This window comes from Pteropus vampyrus, unplaced genomic scaffold, assembly GCF_000151845.1.
Source record: "Pteropus vampyrus isolate Shadow unplaced genomic scaffold, Pvam_2.0 Scaffold105, whole genome shotgun sequence".
Taxonomy (NCBI): Eukaryota; Metazoa; Chordata; class Mammalia; order Chiroptera; family Pteropodidae; genus Pteropus; species Pteropus vampyrus.
Window position 1 is genome coordinate 1948353 of NW_011888886.1, and position 11248 is coordinate 1959600.

Below are 11248 nucleotides of genomic sequence, written 5' to 3' on the forward strand. Positions count from 1 at the left end.
CAGCAGGTAGCATTCTGATCCTTTTGATGACACCCCCTGAACAGAAATGGAGGGCAATAGTGATGTCCAGTTATAACTCTTACCTCATTTGAGACTCTAAGAAGATCTCTCTCAGTCTTGCTAGAACCATTACATGTTAATCAAGCATTATCTCCGGACAGAGAGGCCCTGAGCAAGAGATTCGGCAGATATTATATTTCCTTTTTACTCAGTATATTTTGTCTACTAGGAAAGGCACCGCCATATCTTGTGTTATATATTTATTAGTTAGAGTTTAATAATTCCACCCCTCCCAAATACATGTTTCTGTTGCTAAGATATTTTATATAAGTTAAAGATAGATATTAGCAAGTAGCACAGATTTTGAAAGTAGATTTTATATATGTTGAATTTTTTAAATCTTCAGCTTCATTATTCTAATTATGACATCTCTAATATGTTCAGTTATTTTTTCCTTAAAAGGTAATTAAGGTTTTTTTTTATTCTTAAAATTGTGGTAAAATAGACATAAAATTTACCATTTAAAACATTTTTAACTGTACAGTTCAGTAGAATTAAGTACATTCACATTGTGCAACCATGACCACTATCCGTCTCCAGCCCTTTTTCATCTTTCCCAACCGAAACTTGGTACCCAAAAAACACTAACTCCCCATTACCCCTGTCCCCCAGCCCCTGAGATCCACTAGTCTACGTTCTGTCTCTGTGAATTTGGCTGTGCTAGTACCTCATTTAAATAGAATTTACAATATTTGTTCTTTTGTATCTGGCTTATTTCACATAGCATAATGTCTTTAAGGTTCATTCATGTTGTAGCGTGTGTCAAATTTCATTCCTTTTGAAGGCTGAAAATATTCTCTTGTATGGCTAGATCACATGTGTTCATTCATTCATAGACATTTGGGGTGTTTCTACCTTTGGGCTGTTGTGAATAACGCTGCTACGAACGTGGGTGTACAAATGTCCGTTTGAGTCCGTGCTTTCAGTTCTTTTGGGCTTATACCCAGAAGTACAATTGCTGGATCCTGCAGTAATTCTGTTTAATTTTTTATACCTCTGTAATACGTTTTTGAATTTTTATTTTTTTCATATTATGAAAGTAATATATTTAGAACGATTAAGAGGAATGTAGAAAATAATCAAATCTATAAAGAAGGAAATTAAAATCATCCACAATCCAGTTTCTCCTGGATGCCATTAATATTTGGTATTTTTGATTGTCTTATTTAATGTACATCAACATATTTGCAAACTTCAGACTGAAGAATATATACTTTTTTTAAACTCAATATTGTACTATGAGTATTTTCCTAAGTCATAGAACAGCTGTGAAAACACTTTTAATAGCTGCTTAACATGTATGCATATAATGTATATCTAACAGATATCCATAATAAGGAAATGATGGATTCATAAAGGGGGATATTTTCCAGTCACTTAAAATGATGTTTTAAAAGGCTATCTCATGACATTAAAAAAATGCTCACAAAATCTAATGTTAGGTGAAAATGTAGGAAACAAAACCATATATACCCAAATCAACTTACAAAGGTTTTCAGGCAGACAGGAGCTTAGCCTAAGAGCAGTGTAAACTATTAGATTTTACTAGAAGGGTGACAAATCAGATTTGCACTCTTGCTACTAGTTGCAAAGGCAAAAGCAGATCTGGGGATATAAGGAGGCTGGTGGCCCCAGGTCTGGGGTGCAGGCGGGTCGAGTAGAACAGTAGCAGTGGAGGTGATGAGAACAAGCAGCATGAGGCCCACCTTCGAGGTGGACTGAGCAGTCTACATAATTGAGTAGATGTGATGTGCGAGAAAAGGGAGCCGTCAAGGGTGATTGCTGGGTAAGGAGCACTGACTGGGGAGTGCGGAAGATAAAGAATTCAGTTTGGAATATGTAAGTTTGACACACCTGAGAGAGATCCAAGTAGAGGTGTCAAGAGGCTGTCGGATTTAAATCCCAATGTTATAAATATGGATACGCCGAAAACGGCTAAAAGAGATGTCCACCAAGATGCTAATAGTGGCTTTCTCTAAATTGTGAGCAGTTTTTTTTGTCTTTATTATACATTTTATATTTCATAATTTTTATAATGATCGTGTATTACTTTTAGTCAAATTCAATGCTACTAAACATTTCATCATGATATTCATCATGGCGTTTACTTATACTAGTATGAAAGTTAGAAACAACCTAAATGTATAACAACAATAGAAGACTGGTAAAAAAATAAATAAATAAAAAATAAGTAGAATGATATGAAAAACCTTTTACTCAGCTCAAAAAAATGTTTTCAGTATTATTCAAAAAGAAAAAGTCTGTTTAAAGATAAATGAAATTTTTTGAAGTGAAATCTACCATACTGGAGTGAGATTAGGATAATCTAGAATCAATTGTAAACTATAATATAAATATGTAGATTTGCATTATTAGTAATTATTTTATCCTCTGTTCACATATGAAAGTAGGGTGACCTATTTATCACAAGATATTTAATTCGATATACCAACTTTTAGCGTGGACATTTTGAAAATATGTTAAACTGTGTTAGCCTACTAGATTCCTATTCATTAATAACCTTACAATTACCCCTCATGAACTTGTCATCCATGAAATCACTTTTTTGAGATGGTTATTTTTCTAAGGCCACATTCATTGTTCCAGTGTTTGTTTTGTTTGCAGATAAAAGCACTTAATCGCATCTCCTACCTGCATTATTTTAAACGATTAGAGTTGCCATAAATCTTGTCAGTGACATTAAAATTGTCTTAAGCTGAAAATAAGCTTCAAATTCTGTATAAAATGAAGCAGAAGTCTAATTGGATGAATTTTATAAAGAAAAAAGAAGACATCTTGCACAGGTCACTGAGAATTTGTGGTTTCCCTTTTTCTCTTTTCAATTCACAAAATAGAATACAATTAATAGTATTTTACTATACAAGTAGAATGACTATATGAACATTAAAAAAACTTAAAAGGCTACCTTGCTACTTTGAATTGACAAAAATTTCCTTGTATTCTTCAGTTACGGACAATCGTGTATTAATAATATAACATAAAACTCAAAAGAGTTTAGATATTGAAATAGTGGTATCACAATAAATATTATACAAAGATTATAGCTTTGAACAAAGTAAAATCAGGCACAGTTATAAAATTAATAGTATGATTGTTTTCTGTAAGCATACCCCTGTACCATTATAAAGCATTCCTTTGTGCTTTGAAATTGCATATGAGCTGAATTTAACAAAGTAAAATTTAACAGAAATATTCATTTCTTCAGTTGGCTTCCACATTCATACATTTAGAAGATGGGCAAGACATGACTTAACAGCAATATTTTTAAAAACAACTTGGGGGGTTAATTGACTAAACTCAAATTAGGCAGCAGATTTTCACTTAGAATAAGTAAGAACTTTTAAATGACTAGACCCATTAAAAATGGAATCGACCACCTTCCGGTAAGGCATTGCGTCCCCATCACTGGGATGTACAAGAAGGGCCAGACACCTGCCTGCTAGGAATTTGGAAAGTTGGACCACACTCACCTATCCTAAGGTCTTTCCCACTGTGAATTTGCCAACTAGAATATTTCTCTTACAAGGCCATATATGAAGTGATTCTGTTACACAAAATAGTTCACTTAACTGGCAATCTCTCTATTTCTATATTCTATCTCTTCCCACTTTTTAAAAACTTTTTATTGAAGTAAACTGCACATACAGAAAAGTGAACATATCACAGATGTACATAGCTTGATGAATTTCCACAGACTGAACCAGGCCCCGATGGAGAATCAACATTCCGAGCAGCCCAGAAGCTCTACCCTTTTGCTCACTTCCAGTCGTTTCCTCCCCTACCCCAAGAGTAGTCACTGTCCTGACTTCCGACCGTACAGAAGCTTGGTGCTGAGTTGCTGAGTTTTGTGCTTTATATACATCAAATCATTCTCTTTTGCATCTGGCTTCTTTTAACATTATGTTTTGAAGATTCATTCGTACTGTTGCTTGTAGAGCATTCATTTCTTTGCTGTATAGTGTTCCATTGTGAGACTGTATCAGAATTTACCTGTCTGTCCTATCGTCAATGGCATTTGGAGTTTCCAGCTTGGGGCTTTTACAAATAGTGTTGTTATGTAAATTCTAGTACATGGGTTTTGTGGACATGCATGCATATTTTTTCCTGGGTATATGTAGCTAGGAGTAGAATTGCTTTGTCATAGAATGTGCAAACGCTCGAGCTTAATAAATATTGCCAAACAGGTTTCCAGAATATTTGTATGCAAACCAAACAGGGGTCTACCATATCAGAAATGTTATGTTTTCTGAAATCCCATAGCTTCTTTTTTTTAACCTTACTGTGGTATTTGATAGCTTTCTATCTTGTACTGTAGTCATTTTTGCATACCTTATCTCCCTTTCGAGATTATAAATTCCTTGACGAGATTGTTTTATTCATCTTTGTATTTCTCAAAGTACCTTGCATAGAATAGACTCTACATTCCGTATTTCTATGTGAACAGATGAGTAAATGGGGAAAAATTATATGTAGTATTAATATCACAAATGTTTATAAATTGTAAAAATATAAGTAGCATACCCAGTAAACTACAGGGGTAATCTTAAAGTAAGCAGAATTAATTTAATGGTATTAGCTTATAGATTTTCCTGAATTCTATAAGAGAATCTTATGTTATTGTATGGGAGAGTTTAATATGAAGTCGAACTGTGGATTTTTAACTATTAGGCTTAAACCCTGGTGTTATCTCCCACATAGAAGCACATGAATGTAACAATGAGCTAAATTTGTTAGCTGTGAATTTGAAGATTAAAAAGAAGGTGCCTGCGTGAGAGCAGTTATGACAACACTGTAACTCCATTTGGGTCAAAGCTTTATCCCTTCCCCCCGGTTCTTCTATGACTGGCAAGAAGTAACGATTTTGCTATATCATGGGCAAGGCCAGTAGAGTTTTATGAGCCAAATAGAATTTTAGTGGCTTTTAAATTTAATGTTATTACTGTTTAAAAGTGCTAAATTAGGATATTAGGAATTTATGGGTAGTCATGCTTTTCTCCACATCCCCAATTTTAGTCAATGAATACATATTACTTTTAAAATCAGAAATATTTTTTAATAATTTATGTTGTAAAAGTTGCTTCTTTGACTATCTTGCTTTTCTTTCAGTCTTGGCCTGACTACGAGGATATCTATAAAAAAATGATTGAAGTTGCCACATTTTTAGATTTGCCTCGTTTCCCAGATATAACTGAAGACTGCTATCTTCATCCAGACATCTTGTGTATGAAATACTTGATGGAAGTCAATCTCCCCGGTGAGTGCGGTATTTGATGAGGAAGCTTCTGCTACTAGAATCGTAATGAGTGAAATATAGAAGAATCCTCTCAAATCACAGACCAGTAGAGCCAGCCGACAGGTCCATAGAACGTGAAGTTTAATGTCAGAATCCTTTCTTAAAACCTTTCAGGCCATTTAAAGTGGTTTAAAGGGCACTGTCCATAAATAAAGAGTTCTATTTTGATGTGAGGAATATGCTTGAGAGAATAGTATTTGGTTTTTACAGTAAGTTTGCTGAGAGCAAGTAACAGATGTCCCAGCGCATTAGCAATGACCTGGGTGCCCGCCCCCCACGAAAGCAGCACTTCTTCAGTCATACAAAGGGTGGTTATTACATAATGAATTCTAATTCTTAAAAATCTTACAAGCTAATTTATGTTAACAGTTTTATTGTTTGGTAACATAATGCTATTTCCAGTTCCTAAAACAAATGGAGCTCAAAGTCTGTTCACATCCCAGCGAACTCTCTTAAGGTGATGAAACAGACTGGGAAGAGCTTTGCTAGGCCTTGTTCACAATATACCAAGACGTAGGTAACCCGATAGAATCTGCCGATGGAATCCATTCCTGAATTTCTTGCTAAACTAGAAATGTGAGAAGTTCAGGACTTTCATTTTTAAGAGAAAATGCAAACATGGTGTGACTATACTATTGCTTAAGCAATGTCAAAAATGTGATTGAGTATATTTTTAATAGAAAAGGAAAATAGGTATATGAGAAAAACAATATATAAAACCATAAATATAGTAAAGTTTTAAATAAATATAAATATGTAGTGATATATACATGAATATAAATATTAAGTCTATAATTTTACAGTATTTTTAAAGGAATAGAAATAATGTAAACTTTTCAAATAAATTACTTATTAAGCTAAGGAATGTAGGTGTCTCATTGAGATTTCAAAAATCACTATTTGATTAAGATTCCAGAATTACTGTTTTGGATTTTGCTTTTTTTAAATTTACTTCTTTGATGGTTCTTTCAAAATATGGAAAGTTCCTGGGTTCTCTCATGTACTCCAAAATCTTGAACTCATTAAAGGAATACTAGATGTGGAAGAAATAGCAGATGTTACTAAAATATAAGTGACATAGCTGGGTTATGGCAAGCGTGCAGCTCAATTGGACAAGCGTGTGTGGGGCAGTATTTTCTGGCCAGTGCGTGAAGTTTAGCAGTGATTCTCACCTAACTCTTCCTGAGAGTAACAAGTAGAATTAAATCCATTGTAATGTGCAGAGAGAGACATTCCTATCATGTGAAGTTTATTAAGTGCCTTTTTGGAGACAGTATTATAAAGAATCAGGATAGAGAAATTTCATTTCTCACAAACTGTTCAATAGAAGTAATTTGAAATATAAAAAGTTATACATAAATGTTATTGACTTCCTTATTTATAATACCGAAAAATCAAAACAACTCAAATATCCAACAGAAAGTTTGTGGTTAGGTAAACAGTGGTGTATATATTCAGTGGAACATTATGCAGCTTTTAAAATCATATTTGTGAAGAGCTCAGAAAAGCATGGAAAATGTTTATGTTATAATAAACAATGAAATAAGCCACATTACAAAATTATATATATTATAACCATAGCTACATAAAATGAAATATTAAAAAATATTAGAAGTAAATATACCAAAATATTAAAATACTAACTTATTTATAAGTTATGGTAATGCATTTCTTCCTTTCTCCTACCTTTATGTATCTTATAAATGTCCTATGTTGAGTTTGTATTACTTAATAGTGGGGGAAAAACAGTAAACAGAATAGATCTACAAATTAAGATGTGATAGTCCTTGCACCTTAGGATTTAGATTCTAAAACGCGTCGTTGCTTTGCTAACCGCCCATAAGATATAAGGCCTCCAGGGCGTCTCCATTTCACATGTATGGATGTACTCTCCACAGTACCATCAGTTCTGTGGTGCCGCTAGTCGAAGAGACCTGTGTACTTGGCACATTTACATAGAGAGGTTTTAGGGTTCCCAGAAAGCCGAAAGTAGTTTTAAGTATGCTGTGGCAACAAATGGCCCCTGCCCGGAGCCTTTTCGTGTGACCACGTGGTCTCTGGAACTGTATAGAAAGGTTTCAGCAAGCGTGTCGCACACACCCTTACTGAGTAAGCACTGACTCTGATGGCTTTGAGTGAGCTCCAAGTACATTTTCTAGTATTGTTCCTCATCCTGGGACAAACAAACGCGCCTGGCAGAACTTCTGGCGGCTGTCACACATATATATAATTTGTGGGGAACTTTAGCATTTCCACAGTGCTTTCACTTATATGACCTCATTTGTGAAGGTGGGAAGGGAGGGCAGGTGGGTGTTCTCATTTACAGCTGAGACTAGCCGGGCTCAGGACACACCTAACTGGTAGCTGGCAGAGAGCATACCCGCAGCCGAGTCTTCACATCTCACAGCTGGTCTTTCCACGTTGTGCTCTGGTTCAGGATTCTGGACCCTTTAGTTTTTCTCTGCTATGCCCACTTCCTCTCTCATAATTTCTTCCATTTGACTTTTTATTATTCCATACTTTTGGTGTAAGAGAAGCAGTTCAGGATATTAATTTTAAAAGAAATATAGGAGACAAGTTTCAATAAATGCCATTCTTTATAATAATAATGTCAGCTTTTAAATTAGAAGAGACTATAACCTCTGTAACTCTGTACAGGTAATATGTAAAATTTTAATGAATGTATTTTAAAATTATTTTTTTTTCATGTTATAAGTATATGTGTCTGAAGGTAAGAGTCCTAGCTATTGTTTATTTTTCTGGTTTTCTTCATTATAGCACAGTGTGTTTTACACAGTAGGCATTCAATAAATGCTTGTTGATTTGAGCTTAATTTTGTATTTCCTAATCATTTTGTACCTGAATGAAGCCCATGAATAATTCATATGGAATCTGTAAGTTGAAATAGTCAGTAACAATAAGCCCAAATTCTCTATCACACAAAGACCTTCATGATCTGGCCCTGCCCATATCTCCACAAGTAACACCAAAGCCTTATCTTGAACTATCTGCATTTCCCCAAAGCACCATCTTATCTTTGTCATAGCCCCGATCACATTGCATTCAAATATGTACATATTACTAAAAAGCAAGCTTCTCAAAGAGAGGGCTCTGTTTTATCTCCAGTACCCAGAACATCGTAGTTGCTAACTAAACGTTTTTTGAAAGAACAAATAAAAGCCTGGTGAAAACTTTAGCTATTAGAATTTGGTAGACATATAAAACTACTTAGATGCATATTAAATTATCATTGTTATACATGTTCTGTTTCTCTGTGAAACAAAACATTTTTTAATCACTGGAATTTTTTTACTTAAACATAAAGAAATTAGTTTTATTTTTTACTCATTCTTCACCATAAACCGTAGGTTGCACCAACGATGTGCAGATTGCTGCACTTAGGAAGACATATAAAACAAGACTGAGTCTGCCCTCAAGTTTAAGAGGGAGCAAAGAAGTAAACTCTTTGCCGTAGCGTCCAGAAGGGGGCTAAGCGAAGACGGCTGCCGGTACCGTACAAGTGTTCTTAGATTTAATTCATGTGTTACTGGTTTTTTTTTTTCCTTCAACAGATGAAATGCACAGTTTCACCTGCCAGGTGATAAAAATGGCAGGAATCGGAGAAGTAGATTTTCTGACATTCGATCCTGTAGCTAAAATGGCAAAAACTGTTAAATATGATGTACAAGCTGTAGCTGTCATCGTAGTAGTATTGAAACTGCTCTTTTTACTGGATGACAATTTAGAATGGTAAGTGTATGTCAATTTGATGAGGAAGAAAACTATTGTTTTTACCTAATTATTCAGAGTGTAGGACTCCATATGTTATCTCAGTAGAAAATGGACTCTCAGCTGTTAGAGAACATTGACTAATAGCAACAATTACTTCTTACGTAATATTTTGATTCAGCTAGTTGTCAGAGGTTTCCTTCTACCTTAGTAAGTTGTCTGTATCATGCTTTATTTCTATTTTTTAGATAGACATGTTTCTCATTGTTCCACTGATTCCTGAGTTTTAAATCATCATACCTAAATCCTAAAGAATCGTTTGGCACTTCATCTGTATGCCTGTATGCTTTTAGGCTCCCGGCACTATGTGTCTCCAAGATTATTTTGGAAAGTAAAGGAATCTTAAAATGCTGCCACTCCCAGATGCCAGCAAAGGGTGGCGGTGCGTGCAGTGCCCCCTCCCCTGTTTCAATGACTGCTTCTCCGTTAAAGTTGATATCGGTTTCAAGCGCTGTTATGTACTTTTTCAGAAGAATTCAGAATTTAACTGTCTTCAAATAAGTGATTCCTAAACAACTTGACTTGTTTGTTGGTATCTCCAGGTCTTTGTCCACTATTGCTGAGAAACATAATGAAGAGAACAAAGAAGGTACTTAATTTTTTTAGCAATCAAATTCAAAGTGTAAACAATGGATTAAAAGATGCGATAAATGTAGAGAAAAACTTTGAAAACCTGCAAGTATACATATAAATGTATATATAGAGAAATTGGTTTTTTGGTTTTTTTTTTTGGTACCAGGATTATTTTTTTATGTAGCTATCTAATTATATCTCTAGGTTACTAAAAAGTCCGGTGACTTCCTACTGCGTGTAAACGCCAGCTTGCTTTTTATCCCAGCTTCTGCTCACTAGCTGTACTAGGCCATGACCTTACGGGCATTTCTGTGACCGCGCCATCTGTTCTAATGCCTTCAACCTTTGCTCACACCTGTCCTTCTGCCTGAAGTGCCCTTCCCTTCCTACCCCTGAACTCCTCAGTCCCTGGCAAATCCATCCTCATTCTTCAAGATGCAACATAAACACGTTCTTCTACCTTCTCTTCACACCTGCTCCCCACTTCACCTTTTTCTGAATCAGAACTAATCACTCCTGCCAGGACTCCTCCTGCCCACACTTCTGTTAGATGTTTAGCACGTTGCATTACAACTAGGGGACTAAGTATGTGTGTCATACTTAGATGGTCAGTGTTTGTAAGTGTTAGAGGAATATGTGGCATAAGGTAAGTTCTACATAAATGATAGACAGATAGGTAGATTGTGGGCTTCTAGAGAGAGGGGCCATGTCTTTCTTACTTTTTTTTTAGAGGATTTTTATGAGTTTGTTTAAGTCAAAACTGATGACTTGCCAGGAAGCAAGATCTCAAATGCTTCTTACTTTTTTTTTGTAATGTATTTCTAAGTGCCTAACATAGTGACTGGCCTCAGAGCAACTCAGTAAAGTTTGATAAATACATGAATTCTTAAATTCAATTCCAGTTTCATAATGTTCTCTGTATGATTTACGTTCATTGTCCTTTTTATAAAATGTTCAGCTTTACTGAGAAATAACCACCATATAAAATTATAAGATATTTAAAGTATACATTGCAATGATTTGATATGCATATACATTGTAAAAGGATTCCTCCTATCCAGTTAACACATTCATCACTTTTTTTTTTTTTTTTTTTTTTGGTGAAAACATTTTAGTTCTACTCTCTTATTTCAATTATACAATACAGTATTACCAATTATAGTCACCATGTTTTAGATGAGATCCTCAGAGCTTATCCATCATGTAGCCGAAATTTGGTACCCTTTTACCAGCCTCTCCCTATTTCCCCCAGCTCCAGCCCCAGCAACCACATTTCTACTCTCTTTTTCTTTGAATTGGACTTTTTTTTAATTCCGCATGTATATTCATTGGTTTGGGGAGCTTGCATTTAATGGCAGCGACCAGCGTGTGTTCTTTCCAGCTGTGTGCAAAATACTTCCTTCTATACGTTACGTTGCTTCATGTTGGCTCCACAGAGCAAAAGGTTGAACAAGATGTCTTCTGATGTCCCTTCTCATGCTAAAGGGCCATTGTGGACTCTGTCGATATTTC

At 35.1% G+C, this 11248-nt stretch overlaps 1 protein-coding gene across 3 annotated transcripts in view; it reads left to right on the plus strand.

The window, feature by feature from the left end:
* TAF1B (TATA-box binding protein associated factor, RNA polymerase I subunit B) overlaps nucleotides 1-11248 on the plus strand; it is a 62834-nt gene that overhangs the window by 36544 nt on the left and 15042 nt on the right. For all 3 annotated transcript variants that reach the window (XM_011365117.2, XM_023533588.1, XM_023533589.1), the window contains 3 exons: nucleotides 5188-5335; nucleotides 8947-9124; nucleotides 9706-9752. In XM_011365117.2, the coding sequence (XP_011363419.1) occupies nucleotides 5188-5335; nucleotides 8947-9124; nucleotides 9706-9752 (373 nt within the window). The remainder of the gene's footprint in view (nucleotides 1-5187; nucleotides 5336-8946; nucleotides 9125-9705; nucleotides 9753-11248) is intronic.